The following is a 20894-nucleotide window of genomic DNA, read 5'->3' as shown; positions in this document are numbered from 1 at the left end:
CAGCACTTTGCATTTCTCCTTGTTGAACTGCATTCTGTTGTTTTCTGCCCACTTGTCTAACCTGTCCAGGTCTGCTTGCAGCTGTTCCCTGCCCTCCGGCGTGTCCACTTCGCCCCATAGCTTAGTGTCATCTGCAAACTTGGACAGAGTACATTTCACCCCCTCGTCCAAGTCGCTGATGAAGACATTAAAGAGTATCGGTCCAAGCACCGAGCCCTGCGGGACCCCACTGCCCACACTCTTCCAGGTCGAAACCGACCCATCCACCACAACTCTCTGGGTGCGACCCTCCAGCCAATTCTCCACCCACCGGACTGTGCAGTCATCCAAGTCACAGCCCCTTAACTTGTTCACCAGTATGGGGTGGGATACCGTGTCAAAGGCCTTCCTGAAGTCCAAGTATACGACATCCACCCCTCCTCCTGCGTCGAGGCGTTTTGTGACCTGGTCATAAAAAGAGACTAGATTGGTCAGGCACGATCTACCTGCCACGAACCCGTGCTGGTTTCCCCTCAGCATAATTTGTCCTGCCAGGCTCTCACAAATGTGAGCCTTGATGATTTTCTCAAAGATTTTGCCAAGGATGGAGGTGAGACTGACTGGCCTATAGTTACCCGGGTCCTCCTTCCTCCCCTTCTTGAAAATGGGAACCACATTGGCCCTTTTCCAGTCCTCCGGGACTTGACCCGTGCGCCACGAGCGTTCAAATATTCCCGCCAGTGGCTCTGCAATGATGTCGGCCAGTGCCTTCAGTACCCTCGGATGGAGCTCATCTGGGCCTGCCGACTTAAAGGTATCCAGTTCCTCCAAGTGACCCTGCACCACCTCAGGGTCCACGCATGGAAGTCTGGTGCCTTGCTGCTGCCTCCCTACACTCCCAGTGAGAGACTTGTCATGCCTCTCACTTAGGAACACTGAGGCGAAGAACTCGTTGAGGAGTTCAGCCTTGTCCCCTCTGTCCGTCACCAATTGTTTCTGCCCATTTAGCAGGGGTCCTATTCCTCCCTGGGCCTTCCTTTTACTCCCTATATATCTAAAAAACAATTTCTTATTGTCTTTTACTTGGGTTGCCATCCTCAGCTCCATGGTAGCTTTGGCCTGTCTAACTGCCTCCCTACAAGCACGAGCAGAAGAGGTATATTCCTCTTTGGTGATCTCTCCCTGTTTCCACTTTTTATGTGCTCCCCTTTTGGCCCTTAGTCTCCCCAGGATTTCTCTGGTCAGCCAGGGAAGCCTCCTGACCCCTTTCCCTCTTTTACCTCGCACGGGGATAGTCTCGCTTTGTGCGAGAAGGATAGCTTCCTTAAGGCACAGCCACCCTTCTTGGGCTCCCATCGTTTCAAAACTACTACTCTGCAGTGCATCCTTCACTAATCGCCTGAGTTTGCTGAAATCAGCTTTCCTAAAGTCCAGCACGTTCACCCTACTAGTTACCTTACCCACTCGACGCCTTATGTTGAATTGTACTTTTAGGTGATCACTGTCCCCCAGATGGCTACCGATCTGTAGGTCCCCTACTATGTCATCCCCCGTTGCCAATACCAGATCCAGTAAGGCATTCCCCCTAGTGGGACCATGTACCTCCTGCGTCAGGTGGAGGTCCTGTACACAGGTTAGAAACCTGCGTGAGCGGTGGGACTTTGCTGTCTGTGTCTCCCAGCAGATGTCCGGGTAGTTTAGGTCCCCCATGACCACCGCCTCTTTAGCTTTTATGGTCTCTGAGAGTTGCCTCAGGAGCCCCAAATCTATTTCTTCCCCTTGATGTGGGGGTCTGTAGCAGACCCCTACCACCAAATCCTTTTCTCCTTGCCCCCCATGTAGCCTAACCCACAGTCCTTCTACTTCCTCATCCTTTGATTCTGTCTTGATGAGGGTTGATGTATATTGCTCCTTAACATAGAGCGCAACCCCTCCCCCCCTTTTCCCCACTCTGTCCTTTCTGTACAATCTATAGCCCTCAATATGTACCGCCCAGTCGTGGGATGGATCCCACCAGGTTTCCGTCAGCCCCACTAAGTCGTAGTCGTTTAGTGCAACCAGGAGCGCTAGTTCATCCTGCTTGTTCCCCATGCTCCTAGCATTAGTATATAGGCACTTGAGCCCTGTGACTGGTGCTTTTGCTACCCCCTCGCTCCAAGTCCTAAAGGGCTTTTTGTCCCTAACCTTCCCGTTCCTTACCTGTGCCGTATTGCTGTCCACCCCCTGCCTTTCACGTTCCCAAAGCTCTCTTTCTTCAGGCTGGGCTGTCCTTGTGGGTGCCACCTGGTTTGGTGGTCCACAGCCTCCCCCACCCTCATCTTCCCCTCCCCCCGACGAGCCTAGTTTAAAGCCCGCCGGAGGAGATCCGCCAACCTGGAAGAAAACACACGCTTACCTTTGGGGGACAGGTGAAGCCCATCCCAGCTGAGCATGTCCCTCGTTGTAATGTGTGGGTCATTGTCCAGGAAGCCGAAGCCTGCCTCGAGACACCACTGCCGAAGCCGCCAGTTGGTCTCTCGGATGCAGTTCTCATGCCGTCTTCCACGTCCGTTCACTGGTAGGATGGAAGAGAATACCACCTGTGCACCAAATTCCCTCAGCACGCTGCCGAGAGCCTGGTAGTCCGCCATCAGGTGATCGGGGGTTCTCCTGGCCGCATCATTAGTACCCACATGGACAAGGACCATGGGGTAGTAATCGGTGGGCTTGATCCTGGCCTGGATTACCTCCGTCACATCCTGAATCTTAGCTCCAGGCAGGCAGTAGACCTCTCGTGCTGAAGGGTCCTGGCGACAAATGGGCCCTTCCATACCTCTCAGGATGGAATCGCCTATGACGAGCACGCGTCTCCTCCTCTTCTGGGTCCTCTCAGATCTCTTGATCTGTTTGGAATGTGAAGAATGTGGCATTTCTTCCTGCCCAAGGGTTTCCTCCTCCCTTTCCATCTCCTGCAGAGTCGCCAAGGCCTCGTACCTGTTCTCCAGTCGGACTGGAGAAGCTTGTACCTGCTCGCTGCGAGCCGCTCCGGTCCTGGCTGTGACCGTCTGCCACTCTGCCGTGGAGGTCCTTCCCTGGGCTGCTTCTTCCTTGGGTGCCTGGTCCTGCAGGGAAAGGAAATAACTGTCAATTTCCTCCTCCGCCTCCCTGATCCCCCTCAGCCTGCTAACCTCCTCCCGGAGCTCCCTCACCTGTGCCTCCAGAGCCCTAAGCCGGGCACCTGCCGGACAGGTGTGGGGGCTCCCAATCTCTGCCCCCCCCGGCCCTGCTGGGGATCCCCCGCAAGCCGGGAGGTAGGGGGACATCAGCTTCCCCATGGGCTCGGTCTGGGTGGAGGCCTCAGACCAGCCCCGGTTAGCCTTGTCCCCCTGGGCAGAGGCCCTAGCAGCACTCCTCGTAGACACCATTCTAAGCTGCTGTTTGTAGACCTGTGTGGTGTCTACGTCCTACCCGTACAGGAGTCCCACTCCTGGCCCTCCCAGCCCGCCCGCCGGCGCGAACGCCTGCGCGCTCTTACAGAGCGCGCCTGTTTGCGCGCTCTGTTCGCGCTGCGCGGCTCGGGAGCGCGGCTCCCTACCGGCTCAGCTATATGGGACCCGGAGGGCTTCCCCTCCGGATCCGGCTCAGCTGTGCCGAGGCCCTCCGCCCCACTTACCTTCGGGGGATCAGCTGCTGCTGCCCCCGCTGCCGATTCCTCTGCTGCTGCTGCTGCCGCCGCCGCCGCTGCCTCGGGTCAAAAGTTAGTTATGGGGCACACGTGCGTGCGGGACACACGTGTGCCTAACTCCTCTCCTTCCCGCTGCTGCTTCCCGAGTCTTGTATTAACACAATTGTCACTTAGAAGTCAAAGTGGCTCTTCCCCTCTATTCAGCACAGATGTGGCCTCACTGTCCAGTATTGAGCACCACAGTTCAAGAGAGACAGGCAATTTAGAAAGAGTCCAGGAGAAAGCTACAAAAATGATTAGGGGGGAAGGAATAAATGAAGAACAGGCATTATTTAGCCTTGGGAAGAGATGACCATGTAGAGTCTTCAAATACCTGAAAGCTGGTTTAAAAGAGGATGTTGAAAGATTATGTCTGTGGCTGCAGGGTACAGGACAAGAAGGAATAGTCTAAATCGCAACAAGGGAAATTTAGATTGGATATTAGGAAGAACCTTCTAACTCTGAGCGTGGTTAATCATGGGACTAGATTACCTAAAAAGCTTGTGGAATCTCCATCCTTGGAAGTTTAATGTCTGGGTGGCAGCATGGAAAAACGTCTGAGTACACAGGGTCTTCCTTTCGCTGGTTTAGCTTCACCTTAAAAGGCAGGCATATAGATTGTCTTGGATACAGATCCAAATAGGCATGATACAGATACATTTATACAGATATATTTGTACAGGTACACATACCTGTATATGCTTTGGTATTTCGCCACCTTTAATTAAACAAGTGTAAAGTTGGGTACAGACCAGGCCTAAATATAGTTTTTAGTTTTTATTTTCCTATAGAAACACTCTTCTGCAATACTGCTACCTAATTCATTGTTCCTCAGTTGTATTTTTGCATGCAATCATTCTGCCCTACGTGGAAGACTTTTCACTTATCCTTACTAAATTTCATTTGATTGATTTTTTTTTAATTTTCTTTTTTCAGTTTTTATTTTCCTATAGAAATGCATAAATGAAGTCCTTTCTTTAATGCTGATGTAATGAAAATTACTCAAGTTAAGAGCCACTGTGTTACCAATAAAGACTACTTTCTTTTCCTCAAACTAGGCTACTCAGAATCCTATAACAATGAAAGGTAAAGGGAACATAGTAATTTAATTTTGTCTTGCTTTTTGTTTCATGGGTGCCTACCCATCTTAATCTTTGTGCAGGGGTGTTACCAAAAATGGATATAATGCCAGATATCTATGGGCAATATAAATAATTTGACTAGCCTAGTTTGAGCAAAAAGAAAGTAGATTTTCCTGTTCATCTGAGGACAGGGTAGGAGACTGGACTTGGGATATGGGCAAGTGTTGCTCCCCCTGTTAGAGACAGGTTCACACTTAAGTCTTTAGGCAACCTGGCAGATTCCACAGATACTTGATAAACCACAGCAGAAAATCTTCCTACTTGGTGTAGCTGTTTTGCATATTACACCCAAATATCCAGGGTTGCAGAATGCTGGAATATAGTGTTAGCAATAAAAAAATCCATATCTGACTACAAATGCCAACGGTGAAACCAAATGGCTTCTGGCAGAACCAGTTGACATCTGCTGCCATTTTAGACATATTTTGTGGCCCAGATAGCCCATTCCTCTCTGAAAATATGCAATTTTTTTGTGGGCTTGCAGGCACAAACCAACTCCAGCTGGAAAGAATCCCATTAAATTGCAATACAAATTTCTTAGACTGGATGTCAAAGATTTAGTTTCTGTTGGAATGGAGTAAAGTTCTCTGTTAGGACCCCTGGGGTGCAAACCCGGGTCTTCTGGGCTTGTGGGCAGAGGCCCACCAAGCAGCTGGAAGGGTACTGGGTTTAACCCAGTCTGGGATCTCCCATGAGATTCCCAATGGGAGATCAAGTGACTTGTCATGGCAGCTTGGCCAGTGAAGAGCCCCCGGAGGCAGGGTAGCGCAGCAGGACAACGAGCCCTGATCCCACAGCAGGCAGCCCACATCTGCCCCTGCCCTGTGAACAAATCTGGGGGGTACAAGCCCCCCATGCCCCCTGGATGACCTTCCCATGGCTGTCCCACTCTCTGCCCTGTTTCCATGCATTGTCCTGGTTGGGCAGTGTGCCCAGCCCCTGCTCCGCTCGCTCCCTCCCTCACCATGGGGACTTTGATCTGCCCCCCACCCTACTCCTGCTATACCCCCTCCCTCCCATAGACTTACTTGCAGGGAGCTGCTCTCTGCATTTCCCAGCTGTATTTCCAAGCCACATTCATGTATGCAGGCATGCACATGCATGAAGCACTCCTGGCATCCCTTTGCAAGCTGGAATGCTCCCAGCCTGCAAGGGGAAACCCACCATTTCCTGATTCCTGTGGATGTTGCAGATCCAAGACAAATACTGTCCCAGAGTCATGAAGTCCAGGACTAGAACTTGAGGTTCCCATTGTGGTACTGTCCCACCCAATTAGGGATGGGTGGTCACTCTAACTTTGATCCTTGGCTTGGCTTCTGGACCTACAATATTGTAGATGCTTGGCTTCTGAGACTTGACTATCATGTCCGGATCATATCTGTGACAGTTTCCAGTTCCCCATTATCTTGTGATATGCAACTGTAGTTCTCTTTTCACTCAGTGTTGATAGGAATCCAGGTCTGATTTAATTTAATGTTGCTTTGTAATTAGACTATAGCAAAGACATTATGTTTGAACTTTAGCTTCAACTTACCATTTGCCATATGCAGTCTACAAAAAAGTAGATATGCATGAAGGCAGCCATATGGTGAACAAAGAGTTTTTTATTATTTATTTGCTTTGTTTTTACCTTTTACCAGGTGGTTACTTTTGCTTGCTTCTGCTGGGTAAGCAACCAAATATATTTTGCCTTACTTTAGGAAACAGATCAATACAAATACATGTATTTTTTCCGCCTTCTCCAGTCTTATATTGATAAATGTATTTATCACATTGCTGGAATGATTTTATTCTGCTATTTGAATTTCAAAATCCATTGATGAAGGCATGCAGGTTCTTGTCTGGGACTGCCTAGGCCCAGTCCAGCCTGGAAGAAGCCTAACTAACAAGGTTTTTATCTTGGGCAAAGTCCCCCTGTGGCCTGAGGGGTGGCTGTGCATCCCTATTGACAGTCATGGGGCCATTCCCCAAGTTTACCTGCTTGCCAACATGTGGCTATTCTCGCCACATCCATCCAGCCAAGCCCAGTTTGCAGCAGAGCAGGTGAATGGGGTTTAGTGTGAAGAATAGGCTGCTTTCTATGCCCAGGGAAGGAAAATAACTCAGAAGACACAACGGGCTTATGAGAACACCTGTCCAAGCATGCTGGAGCTGCATTGTAACTCTAGCCTGCATCAGAAAGATGTCAAGGTGTTTTAATGGAGCAGAAAAGCCCTTACCTAAACCTATGGAGGTTGTATCTGACTTCCAGCCTTCCTGTGATATATCCTCCTTTTCCCTGCATCTTCCTTCCTCAATACCTACCCGTGTGTTCAGTACAGCTGACCTCTGTTACTTACACCTAATTCCAGCCAAAGTCAGCAAGGATTGTTTTGCATTTGACTTGACCAGAAGGAAGATCAAGGCAGAAAACTGAGGCACTGCTTAGGGAAGTTCTGGAATTACCTTCATTAGAGGTTTTCAAGAAGTGGTTGGATCAGCATGGGGCAGGGATCATCTAACAGTAGCAAGGCCTGGTGTAGACTATGAAGAGCAACAGGTGAAAACCCAGGAGACTCCACCCATACACACATCACTTGGAGATCACAAGAAGACCGCTATGGCCCAGGACAGAGAGGAATGTGCTATGCAGGAGGAAAATAAAGCAGAGCTCTACAACCAGCTTGGTTATGAAAGATTAAAGTGGTTGGGATAAGTTTATGGAGGGGAAAGGATGATGGAAAGGGAAGTTTTGGCTCTCCCGTGAAAGCATGTCATGTGTGGTTCTGTATTATCATGTGTGGTAGTGACTCTTTAGCAGATATCCTGCTTCTGAAACATTGAAAAAGATTCTTATGTTAACTTTAGCATCTTTAGCAAGATGCTCCCTAAATTCTTTTTTGGCTTGCCTGTTGTCATTTTTACATTTAACCTTCCAGAGTTTGTATGCTTTTGTTTTCTTCATTGAGGGGATGCCTTCCTTTTCTTGAAAGATGCCTTTTTGGCCTTGATGTCCTCCCTAACTCTGCCATTAAAACTGGCTTTATTGTACCACTTGGTACATAGGCACCAACTTATTTTTGATTAAGATGATGGACCCTCATCCTGGCAGCACAGCTGGATCAGAGCCGAGTAGAGCCCATGGGGGGATGGGCTGGGGATGAATGCAGGCTGCCTGCTGTGGGCTTAGGGCTTCTCACCCTCCTGTCCTCTCCCTGGGAGCCCTGTACTACCTGCGCCACCATAGCAAGGTGACCCGTGCCCATCTAGCACCATGTGGGGCACAGCTCCAATCCACCACCCGCATGCTTGCTGCTGCCAGGTGGCCAGGGAGCTCTTTGTTATGACGGCACAGCCAGCATGGGGCTCCTGGGGGAGGGCAGCAGGGCAGGGAGCCCTGAGCCTTCAGTAAGCAGCCCACATCCCCACCCCTCCCTGTGCACAAATGGGGGGGGGGAGTGCCCTCTGAAGACACCCTACCCATGGGTGCACAGTGCATTGGGGTGCTAGCTCCCCACCTCCACCTGGATGAGACACCCATGGCTGTGTCCCACCCCCCACTCTGGCCCCAGGCCCTATGGACCACGCTGTCCAGGCAGTGCCCCTAGGCCCAGCCTCTGCCCCACTTCCTTACTGCGGGGCCTCAATCTGCTCCCCCAGAGACTTACTTGCAGGCAGCTGAGGGAGCTGCTCTCCACCACTGCCTGGGACTGTATTCCTGGCCATGTGCATGTGTGCAAGGGGAAATGCACCCTTTCCCATGTTTTTCCAAGGTGAACAGAAAAACAAGATCCCTGCATTAGGGCTGTGTGAAGCTTTGGTAGCCGATTCAACCCGGAGGAGATTCGGCCTGATTTGGCGACTGAATCTCTGAATCTAAATCGAACTGGGAGACCCTTTAAAAGATCTGAATCGAATCAGAAGCCTCCAAATCGATTCAGAGATTCAGAAGGCTTGCATCAAACAGAAACAGAGAAGAGGGAGAGGGATGGAGTGATCTTCCATATATGGAAAAGGCTGGGGGGGGAGGGGGAAGGACTGCTCTGATATTGATATCTGTAGCTGGCCAGTGACTGTGATCTTTCCCCACACACAAGAGTGATATGAGTTTTACTTTCAACAGTTTGAGATGCACTTTTACAGAAACCTATGCACCTATCTCCTTGAAACTTGGCAGGCTTCATGCCCTCAGAAGGGGCTACCATCCCTGCTGTTTTCATCTGAATCTGCAAAAAATGACAAAGTTATAGATATTTTAGTAATTCCCCATTATAGTCTATGGCTGAATCTCCAAATTGATACTGAATCCCTGAATCTGAATTGGCTGAATTGAATTGGGACTGTGATTCAAATCACTAAATCAAATCACTGTCCCTCTGAATCAGCTAAATCCAAATCTGAATCAAATACTTGCAGCTTTGCACAGGCCTACCCTGCATGATACTGGAAATCCGGGACAAATGCTGTCCTGGAGTCAAGCAGCCCAGGACTGAGACTTGATGTTCCCATTTTGGGACTGTTCCCAACCCAATTAAGGATGGGTGGTCACCCTACCTTCTTCTCAAGGGAGGGTAGCGCCTTCAGGCCCCCACATACTCAGTGCTTGTGACCTGGTGCCTTTGATTGGTGATATACACTTTTCCTGAGACGAAAAATTAGTGATGTTTTGCCCTGCTACTGCATTTTAGTGATTCCAGAAGATAACATTACACTACTGGGGCAGATACATAGCTAGTGTAATGGCATACAACTCCTCTGAAATCAGTAGAATTATGATGATTTACTGCTGATGAGGATCTGGCCCAAAATATGAAAGGAAATAAAATATTAATTTCCTAATTTCTCCATATAATACTGCATCAGGGCATTGGGGTGCATCAGCTCCTTTAAGGGAGCAAGCAGCTGGACAGGCTATTTGCAGGTGACAAGGGAAGGTAATTAAGGACTTACCTGACCTGCAGCAGGCTGGGATAGAGCTTTGTGAGTCCTTAGTTTATAGAAGAGGATTCTCAGTAATTCTAAAAACAATGAATTCAAATACTGCAAGACCCATGGTAGAACTAAGAAAGGACAGCCTGTATAACAACAGGATAGCTGCTGAGAAGTTAAAAACAAAATCAAACACAACTCCACACCTGTCATGATGTCTAAAGGACTAATCCATCAAATAATTACCTTAATACATTAGTTAAACTAATGAGGTGTAAATGCATGGCCCTCTGGGTACAGATATTTTGGTGTGTGAACTATATCATCCATAGCATTTCAATTCTGTCAACCCATCTTGTTTAATCAAGGAAAAGCCTTAAAGAAAGAACTGTGTTACTCCTGAACTACTTCACCCCTAACTACATTTTAATTCATTGTACCACGTCTTGTTAATCAAGAAAAAACTACAAGGACAAAAAAAAAATGCTATTTAATTAAGTGTGACCTGCTCCTGCAAATACTTGATTATGTGTGTGTATCTTTACTTAAATGAGTAGTCCATTTACTTCAGTCAGACTGTGGATGAGGAAAAAAAATTATACATATGCTTAAGGACAGAATTATGCTTTCAGTCACAACCTCCGGTCATTAAATTGTGAATTAAATGTATCCTGAATTAGCAAAAAAATCTGTCTTTACCAATGGGAGATAGAGGTAGGGCTAGAGATACAGTTAAGGTTATCCAGTGCTTCCAACTAGCTTGGGACTGAAAAATAGTGGAATATAATTTTCTGAAAAAAGGTTCAGTTGTTTCAGACAATGAAGGGGAGAAAAGGGATAACTAGGTCTAATGGCCACAAACTTATGGAAGGCCAGTTTAGACCGGACATAAGGAAAAAACTCCTTTACAGTCTGAGTGTCCAGGGTCTGGAACAGACTCCCCCCAAGCACCTACTCTGGACTCATTCAAAAGGCATTTGGATGCATCTCTGGCTGAGATCATTTAACCCCAGCAGACTTCCTGCCTATGGCATGGGAGCTGGACTTGACCTTGTGAGTTCCCTTCCAGCCCCTAATGTCTATGAAGTCTATGAAGCCACTCTTTAAAGCAGTGGGGTTGGAAGTGAGCTGGCAAAAGCAGTAACAGCAAACCCAGGTGGTGTCAATATTGGGCAGTACTTCCTAAGCAGTAGCAATGGTGGTAGCAGCAATCCAAGAGGTGCCTAGAATGGCAGCAGTGGCAATCCCCAGCTATGCTCCCTAAAGCAGCAGGCAACACTTCCCTCAGTGGCAGTGGTGGCAGTGAGACGTGTCAATTGGCACGCTTCAGCTCTGACCCCATCCCACAGAGCAGCGGTGACACAGAAGTAGAACAACTAGTGCAGTGGTGTCAAGGTAGCAGTGGTGCCAAGCAATCCCAAAAGGCAGTAGAGGTGATAATCTTTCCTAGTGTCCTGTTGAGGAATCCTTCTTACCACCCCCCTCCCCCCCGACTACGGCAGGTTACAATGCTCAGGATGGAGAGTTTGTACTTAAAACCACAATCCAACAAACCAGAATCTTTATTTTAAGGTAGAAAATATTTAGGTGTTGAATATTTTAAAGTGTTTAATATTTTAAATGTTTGATGTTTCAGGGTATTTAATATTTAGGAGACATTGACATTTGCAGTAATTGATAGTTTAGGTATTCAAAGATACTTTGAAGTGTTGGACATTTAGGGGTGTTATCTGCTATTTGGGTGTAGTCAATATTTCAGGGTTATAATAGTTGTGATGTTTAATAGTCAAAGGGGAAATAAGATAAAGCTTGATTAGTTTTATTATCTATTTATCTGTAATACATTGTAACATTTGTTCAGAACTGGATGTGAGTAGGGAAATTGTTTTTCTAGGATCCCAGTAGGATAGATTTTTTTTTCAAAGTTTCTGAGTGAGGGCTGAAGCAAAAAACCTCCAGACAGGAACCTGGCTGTTGAACTGCCACCAAAAGGGTCCATCTCCAATAAGATTATTCATTCTACCAGTTTACACAAAATCAAAACAGTACATAGTATATGAAGCAATGGGCAATAAAACAAAACCAGGAAATTCTATTTGAATTTAGCCCTCATGTTTTGTGCAGGTAACAAATGTACCTAAGGAATACAGGACAGGCTCCAAATTGCTAGAGAGAAGCCAAACTATTTTTTCTTCATTAGCCCAATATTTTAAATTTCCCATTAATAAAGAGATACATTTTTCTCTTATTTTTTCAAAGAACAATCAAGAGCACCAATAGCGATTTAAATCATCCATCTCATTTTTCCTATAAGAACATATTCTGTCTGAACATGGAGTCCAACGTACCTACCCATTTCAAATGCAGATCTCATCACTGAATGCATTGAATCTGTCTGTGTGAATCTTAAATTACTTTTTGTTGAATCTGCTAATGCCAATGCATGTATAGTTTTACTTTCCTTACAATATAAGCTGTGCCTGCCAGTCTGGCACCACTTTTTCCCATCCTTGTGTCAGAGTCATTTATTTGTGAATGCCTCAGACAAACATAATAGATTAATAGCCTCTCATTATTTATGGTTTTGCACTGCGGACAGTTGGGTTTCTAGGCCAAAGGAGTGCTGTCTTAATCTTAAAAAAGGGGACGTTCAAGGAAGTCTCACTGCCAGAATATCTGTCTGCATGCTGACATCTATAATTCTTAAATATAAGGGAAATATTGGCTCTCACTTTCCCAGGCATTTTGTCTAGAGGAGATGTTACTTATCCAAACAAGGGTTTATTTGGAAAAGAAGGGGCTTCTAGAGTATATGGTAGGCATAAAAGACCTAATTTTCATTCAGTAGTTTAGAGTTCTTAATTGAGCTAAGGTGCTCACATTTATCTCTCCATTTTAGAGCACATGAGCTCCTTAGGCAGAGATAAACATCATCTTAAACAGGAATTAGAAATCTTTCCTGTTCTAAGCTCAGTAGATTCAGTATACCATGCCTTTAAAATTCTCCAAAGATTCTAACTACTAGGCATGCTCCATCCCCTAAATGCAGGGCTGGGCATCAACACAAGGACTCCCTGTGGCCCCAGAGGAGTGGACGCAACAGGCCACCATGGCTCAAGGCAGCGCAACTGACAACAAAACGTTCTCTCTCTCATTTTCACTAATTCCTGCCTGGTTCCCAGGCAGCATGGAGGAAGAGGAAGTCCAATATAAATATAAAGCACACAAGAGCCAGCCAGGGAGAACAGGGAAAGCAATAAATTAGGATAAAAAAACTTGTAAGGCATGGAAGGAACTAAGGCTATGGAAAGTGCAGCAGTAGAAATATTCCAGAAAGAGGGGCTGTACGAGTGTTCCAGCTTGCAGACTGGTCCTCTCCCCTGTTCCCAATGCTTTTCCCAGACCAAGATCACCCAGTCTGGTGAATGTGCGGGGAGTAGCTGCTGCTCCACTCTTCCCAGTCCCTAGGAGGAGTTGGGTGGCAAGGAAAAGTTCCCTCTGCTTTCCCCACACAAGGATCCAAGCATCTAGGGAAGGTTTGCGTGGAGAGGCAGTTTGACTTCTTCCATAATCAGTCTGGAAAAACTGCTGCTCCACTACCCCTAATCATGAAGGTCTCAAGTGGAAGTGTATAGGCATTCATTCGAATGAAGGAAATTTTCCACGGAGGAGCAATTGTTGAAAAGAAAGATCTTTCTTGTGGATGGGGCATGTTTCCACCATGAGAAACAGAATGAATGCCTGTATGCTGGCAGTTTGTACAAGGAGAGTGGCATCTCTCCTGTACAAGTGTAACACCTGTCTGAAACTTAGGAGGGGGATGGGCAAAGGAGCAAAAAGATAGGACACTGGGACTAGCCTGTCTAGGAAGATGGCCAAAGAGCCTGGGGAAGAGACTGAGCGATAGGCAAGGTTGCCAAGTCTGCTTATAATAAGAGGAACTGGGCTTGTTTGTTTGTTTTTTAAGTCACATTAATTTTTTGAGTCATGGGTTGCAGTTTCATGGGTTTGCTTTTTAAAAATCTTTTTGCAGGTTGCTTATTTTGGGCTTTTTTGTAACAGGTGACTTAAAAAAAAGCTCTAGTTTCAGGGGTGGGCAAAATGGTGGATTTAGCCAGCAGCCAGACTCCATTTCCCAGCAACTCCTGCCCACATGGCCGGGGCCACTTTCCATGGAGACCCCAGCAACAGCCTCACTGAGATAGGCGCTTTCTGCAGAAACAAGGCCCAGCAGCCCTGGCAGGGTGCATGGAAGAGTGGGGCGCTGCAGTGGAAGGGATCTTGCAGCGGTGACAGCATGGTCCTGTTAGAAATATTATTAAAAATGCATTATCAATAGTGTTGTTAGAACGGCACAGCTGTCAGCTCTCCCTGGTGGGAGAGAAGGAGGTTGGAGGAGAAGCTACTAAGGGCTCTTTGTATTAAGGTATCACTCTCTCTTTGTTCTGCAAATTTACTATCTCTTTGTTACACTAAATCACACTTCCTTTCATGCTCCCCACACTTCTCAGACAAGATAAGAGTAATTGCCATTTTTAATGATCCTGTCCCTTGGGGGTTAAACTTTTTGTAACCTGAAATACTTTCTGAGCAAGCGCAATTAGCTAATGCATATAAGCCTATCCGCCCCGCATACTTAAGTAGTTAATTATAATGCACATGCGACGGATGACGTGACGTCATTTCATATATGTTTGTATGAACCGGAAATGAGTTGTAAGAGTTCCTGCTTCTGCACACGTGCTCAGGAGAGAGGGGATAAAGCCTGCTGAGAAGTGTTCCCCGCGGGCAGAGAGTGTGGTCTTTTGTCTTCTCTCTCTGACCCTATTTGCAAATATATACCTTTTGTGTTACTAAGAATGTGTGCCTGGAATTATTATTCATGAGCCTCCAAAGAAATGAACTGTGATTTTTACATCAGTCCAGAGCTGGGGAAGAGCTGCAGCCTACATGCCCTGCTGCACACCCTGTCAGGAGGGGCGGCAGTCGGGCTATAGCCATCCTCACAATTCCCCATAGTCCCCTGTAGCCACCCCTCCCAGCGCTGCCACTGCCTGCCCTGCACAGGTGGGCAGCTGAGCCCACCCTACTCCTGCCTGCAGCATAGCCCCACCCCTCCGTCCTCCCTCCCAGCCCTGCTAAATGTGTAATTTAGTAGTATATGAAGCAAAACTAGAACTACTAAAAATATGGAATTTGTATAAGCATCCCCACACCCCTCTCTTTTACATGAGTTGGGCTTGTTTTTAAAGGCAGTGCTGCTTTTTTTCCCATGAGACTTAGCAGCACTGGTGATAGGGTGCCCAGACTGAGAGACTTTGCCCAGCTAAGAGAGGAAATTCAGCCAGTGGGGTGAAGCAAGTGAGAAAGAATGACTATGGGATGTCTAACACTTGAACTGGAACCCACAATTCTCAGAGTCTTATATTTTTTCTGTTGCCAGAAAATATCTGACACTCACTGTGAGGTTTTCATTCCCCTCTCACTACACGCAGACAGTCAGGAAGCCTGAGGTGGAATCCAAGTTCCGCAGATTGGGCTGTTCACCCATGGGTGGCCAAGCCAGGCAGACTCCCTGGCCAAGGGGGGCACTTGTGCTCAACTCCCAGCTCTGCTAGACTGCAAATGTCCCAGCCCCACCCCCTCACCAGCCCCCTGCCTGTCAGCCTGAGGTGGGTGGGTGGGGGAAATGGACCCCACTCTGGCCCCCAGTGGAGGGGAAAGCCTCCAAAGACAATAGGATTGGGGCTGGCAAGGGGCTGTGGCTGGGGCAGGTGCATTTGCAGCATAGTGGAGCCATGCTATGAGGGAAAAGCCCCCTGCCTCAGGGCATTTCCACCCCTACCCCTTATGCAGACCCTGCTGGTGGGGCTGGAGCAGGAATCCATAATCCCCCCAGCCTCCCCTCCATGGTTGACAGGTAGAGGGCTGGCGAAGGGGCAGGGCTGGGGCATTTTCAGACTGGCAGAGCCATGCTGTGGGGGAGAAAGTCCCCACTTGGGAGGCTTCCCCCACCTTCTGCGCAAACCCCAGTTGGGGGGCTGGAGTGGGAGTCCATGCCCCCCCTATGGCTGACAGACAGGGAGGTGGCAAAGGGGTGGAGCTGGGGTGTTTGCAGCCTAGTGGAGCTGCACAGAAGGGAAAAGCCCCTACTTCAGGGATCTTTTCCCCCCACCTCCTGTGCAGACCCCAGCTGGGGGGGCTGAAGTGGGGGCCTATTTTCCACCCCCACATCCCCTCCCATAGCTAGCAGGAGGGGGACTGGTGAGGGGGCAGGTTCGGGGTGTTTGCAGCCCAGTGGAGCCCCCACTTCAGGGACTTTCCTTCTCACCTGCTGTGGAGACCCCAGTTGGGGAGCCAGGGGTGGAGCAGGGGGTCCATTCCTTACCCCCACCCTCTGTGGCTGAGGGGTGGGGGGTAGAGAGGGGTTGAGAGTGGGGTGGCAGAGCTGTGCTGTGTGTGTGTGTTGCAGGGGGGAAGAATGGGGGCTTCCTCTCCCGCTCTGCAAACCCTGGCTGTGGGGAGCCAGGGGATGGGGAGGCTGCCTCATCTCTGAGAGAGCTGGGATTAGGGCTGTCCCAGTGGCAGCCCCACAGTACCAGAATGGAGTCCCACAGCTGCAAGACTCTCCATCCCAGTGCCCATAGGGCCACTGCTGGGATGGAGCATTTGCAGTTGCAGAACTCTTGGTCTCCACAGCCATGGGGCCAATGCCACAGCTGGCAAATAAAAAGCTCCCATCAGCTATCAGACTCTCAACTATGGGAGCTTTTTAGCAAGGCATGATAGAATCCAATGCTGGATCCCACTATCATGCCTCCAGCCATGCATGTGTGGCATGGCAGGACGCAAGTTTGCATGGATCATATTTCAGATTCTATCATGCCTTTACATGAAGGTCTAGAGGAGTGCTAACAGTACATGACACCCTTGACAGATCTCAAAGCACTTCAAGGTGCTGCAGCAGCTTGGTTGAGACTCACTGATTTCATTGGGAAAGGTGTTAGGCAAACTTTGATCAAAGAACAGGCACAGCCATTGTAGATTGCCGGAGGCCAGAACAGAATTTGCCCTCGGGTGGGACTATAAGAGTGATCTGAGAAACCTTAACTTTTTCCTGACTTAATGCTTTGTATTGTTTTGTAGTTACTCTCCTCTTAAAGTCAGTGTCCCTGAATTTTATTTAATGGACATTTTTCTATAAGAATTGTAGGAATTTCTTTTAGCACTGTAACACTTCTGTTTCAATCCCTGAAACAGGAATTTTCTGTGAAGTTCCACCCCCCCCCCTGAAAAAAATTGTATTCCTTTTTCACAAATAGAACTTGAGGATTTTGGAGGAAGAGATCTGTCAAACACTTGGAATACATTTAGAATGCTAAGGATTTTACACTTGGCTTAGAAATAAAAGAATAGCATTACCTGTGTATCTATAAAGCTATACTTGTAAAACAACACACATTATTAAAGCAGCACACATTATTGAGCAGCACAAGAACACCAGCATTTTTATAAATAGTGATCACACCAAAGTTTTCAATTATGGTAATAATTATACAACAGAGACTGCTTGCTTGAGACTAAATCAAAGTAAATCCTACTTCATTAAGGCTAAATGAAAGCAAAAGGCTTTAAAAAAAATCTTCATTTGCTACACACTCAAAAATACCATAAGTGTCAAACTACTCCCTTTTTGTTCTTGTTTTAAATTGGTATATGTTCCCAAAATAATAGTCACTGTATGGCATCAATATAACCTAATCAGGCCCCAGAGGAGTGATGCATGCAGGTCTATAGTCAGCCAAAGCTTGAATGTCACTGCCTTTGGAAAACCACAAATTTGAGAACACTGTTATCTTAGAACACCAGTCCCCAATTAGGATCAACTGCAGCATCTCAGAAGTAGTGTCAAAATTAGTCTCCACATCTCCTCTTCCTGAGATACTTCCCTTGATAGTGTTTTCATTAGCAAACATAGGCATGCTAAAGTCACAGTCAGTAAGAAAGAGAACAGCAAAGCTAATGAAATTGAACTCCAAATAAAATAAATCAAATATTTACCTCAACTTGATTCTTCTTTATACATCACAGAAACTAGCAACTTCAGAGATCGTCACTTCCATGGTAGGAGCAACTATTTTTTTTTCTTGAAGTACTACATCACTAATAATAGCAGCACTAGAAGAATGACATAGAGTTGAATGGGGTCAAGTTTTGAGGCAGAGATGTTCTTTGGGAGCTAGATGTGGATTTTTGTAGTTGTGCCTGCAATAAAGGATTGATTACATGCTGTTTGATCATCTCAGTTCCGGCACGTGATGCATGTGTTAGCAAGATATTAAGAAAATGTTAAAATTACAGGTATTACATGGCTTGGTAGAGTTGGAAGGCAACACAGAACCTTGTGCACTGCAGGCACAGATTTGGCATATATTGATGCATTCTAGGACACGTAGTTAGTCCTGCAGACTACACTAGCCAGGGGTAAAGTGATTAGAAAGTTTCAATGTGGCACTGTGGAATGAAGAGAGACAGGACCATGCCATGGTAGTGATGCAAAAATTTGCGGTTCGTTTCTTTTGGAGGCTCGCGAATAATAGTTCCTCAGGCACACACTATTAGCAACACAAAAGGTATATTTGCAAATAGGGTCAGAGCAGAGACAGAGAGTCTCAGATTACTCTGCCCCCGAGGAAAACTCTCAGCTGGCTTTTATCCCTTTCTCCTGGGCACGTGTGCAGAAACAGGAACTCTTACAACTTATTTCCGGTTCATACAAACATATATGTAAATACGTCACTTCATACGTCGCATGTTCATTATAATTAACTACTTAAGTATGCGGGGCGGATAGGCATATATGCATCAGCTAATTACGCATGCCCAGAAAGCTCTCTAGGTCACCAAAAGTTGAAATTTCCCCTCTTTCAAGGACACACAGTCAATTGAATTACTGCTTCTGTAATCTGCATGTGAATGTCAGGGGAGTGTGTGATTTAGTGTGAGAAAGGCTGACAGATTGGCCAAGAAAGAAAGGGAGTGATACTTTAGCACAAAGGGTCCTTGGTAGTGTTTCTGCTTATCAGGTACGAGATGCAAACTGTGCAGTTCTAACAACACTCTATTCATTATGCATTCCTAATAATATTTCTAACAGTAGCCACAGTGGTAAAGTTACAACTTTTGGATTCTTAGTCAATGGCTTTTGCATGTAGTGTACAATTGCTGGGTTGGGAAATATTCACAGGCATTAGCAGTCTTCTCAACCCAGTAATATGGGAGGAGTCAGCGAGGGGTTGATAAGGCCAACTGTGGAGCTCCCTAGTGGCTCCATTTATCCTGCCTCACTCCCTGAGTGCCCCCCTCCTCCCCCCAACCTTGTCCCTCTCACCTGCCACAACCTTGAAATTAAATATGGTTATCTGGAGAGGCTGCCTCTAAGAGACATTAGTTCTTTCTGGTGGCTTACTTCTAAATGTATTCTCTGGGGGCTCCTCCATCCCACATGCAGTCCCTTGGGGCTCCTCCACCTTCAAACACAGTCTCTTTGTCTCTGGCACTGCCTCTTTTTCAGACTTGGCTTTAAGTCTGACCTTCTGGCCCTGTGTGTGCCTTAAGGGTTTTAATCATGGCTCCAATTGCCCACATAGCCATGCCCATACCTATGCCTTGCAGATATCACACAACTTCAAGTTCTTGGGCCTCCTGGCCCAACCAACAAACTTGGCCCCTCAGGCCTCAAACCCTTTTTTGGGCTTCAGCCTTCCCAGCCGTTTCCCTTTTCCTTTGGCTGAAAGGTTTAGCCCTGGCCCACTACCTTGGACCTCAGCTTCTTTATGTCAGCCCTTACAGCCCTGTCTAGAACAGATTTCAAAACACAGATGTTACCAGATTTGCCCATCACTTTGGGGTGTGCTCATTTATTAGGAATACACTTCTAGGGTCTTTGTAGTTTTATCAATGTGCTGCTTGTGTTACTTGCGTTTCTATATGGAGCTGTAGCTCTCCCTTCTGCAAGTCCTCACCCCCAGTGGAGTTATCTTGCAGGACTGAGTTTCAGTGGGGCTGAGTTCCTCCAGCCACCAAATCTGTCAAACACACACACACACACAAACGTGACATGCCTGACCTGGCTGGGTTGATCAGCATGTACAGGCTGCTACCCTCATATGCCAGGAATCAGTTCATTAAGGTAACAATAAAATGCAATCAGACACAAGCACACAGGTGAACAGAATACCTCTGAATCCAGTTGGGTGTCCAGCTGACACCCTCATGGGCCAGCATTCAGTTCATTAGGGCATGTCTGAGCCAAACTGGGTCAGTCAGCCCATACAAGCTGATCCCCTTATGTGTGTGCGTCTCAAACTCAGCACATCCCAATTTTTTGCCCTAACTGTTCTAGTAGTGGTAGCCTCTTGATGAGTGGACCTCACAGTATTTCTGGGCTTCACAGGGATCTTTAACTTAGGTAAAAGAAGCATTGCTACAGAGTAAGTGGGGAAGGGCAAGTAGAGAAGGAAAAAATACACCCAGTTACCACAAGTTTGACTATAAAAGTTATTTATTGCTAAGTATATGAAATTTATAATGGTACCAGTAGTAATAGACATGCAAGGGAAAACAAACAAAAACAGTTACAACATTACCGTGGTTTAATTGGGTATTTGGGGAAATCTAGCTCAAGCTTAATACAATTTAGGTTCAGAAAGCTATACCTAGAGAGAAAAAGAAAAAGAGAGAGCTGGGATCTCACCATTCCAAGGCACTCGGGTGATTTGTTGGCAAGCAAAGTTTCTAACATGATCATTGAAGAGAGATGATCTGTTTATCCCAGCTTCTTGAGAACAACAGTGGATGGTGTCAGAGAAATTTCTCTCTCTTGAAGCACACTGTTTGCTGCTTTACAGCTTTCTTATAACTTTAGTCCAGCCTCTTCAAAGCATTCTTTTAATTGTGTAAATCAAGAGGTTCCCAAGCTATAACTGACAGGGAAAATCCTGTTATATAAACAGTTTCAATTTAAATGAATTACATCTCTTAGTGACAAGGGGTTATCTGGTCTGGAACATCTCAAGAAACTGATTGACAACCAGGAAAAACATCAAGTTTTAAGGAGTAACCAGACACTTAGAAACCAGATTGAAATTATTATGAATATA

The 20894-nt window shown here is 46.8% G+C and overlaps 1 protein-coding gene across 6 annotated transcripts; it reads right to left on the bottom strand.

Moving 5' to 3' along the window:
* Positions 1-282: 282 nt before the first annotated feature.
* Positions 283-3766, bottom strand: LOC149870963 (uncharacterized). 6 transcript variants are annotated; one of them, XR_016440510.1, is made up of 5 exons: positions 3632-3766; positions 2985-3080; positions 2706-2861; positions 2375-2533; positions 298-444 (listed from the first exon to the last, which is right to left on the bottom strand). XR_016440510.1 is itself a non-coding variant. In XM_090034786.1 (4 exons), the coding sequence occupies exons 1-4, from the start codon at positions 3381-3383 to the stop codon at positions 377-379; spliced, it is 696 nt and encodes a 231-aa protein (XP_089890912.1). In that variant the 5' UTR covers positions 3384-3477; the 3' UTR covers positions 288-376. The 6 variants fall into 6 exon arrangements, 1 of the variants encoding a protein (XP_089890912.1); XR_016440508.1 differs by having other exon boundaries at positions 306-444; positions 2953-3080; XR_016440511.1 differs by lacking the exon at positions 3632-3766 and having other exon boundaries at positions 283-444; positions 2792-2861; positions 2953-3477.
* Positions 3767-20894: the final 17128 nt, after the last annotated feature.

This window comes from Crocodylus siamensis, chromosome 2 (genome assembly GCF_052110815.1).
Source record: "Crocodylus siamensis isolate JL-2025a chromosome 2, ASM5211081v1, whole genome shotgun sequence".
Lineage (NCBI taxonomy): Eukaryota > Metazoa > Chordata > Crocodylia > Crocodylidae > Crocodylus > Crocodylus siamensis.
Note: the sequence above shows the minus strand (reverse complement) of the source record. Positions and strands in the feature narration are given on the sequence as shown.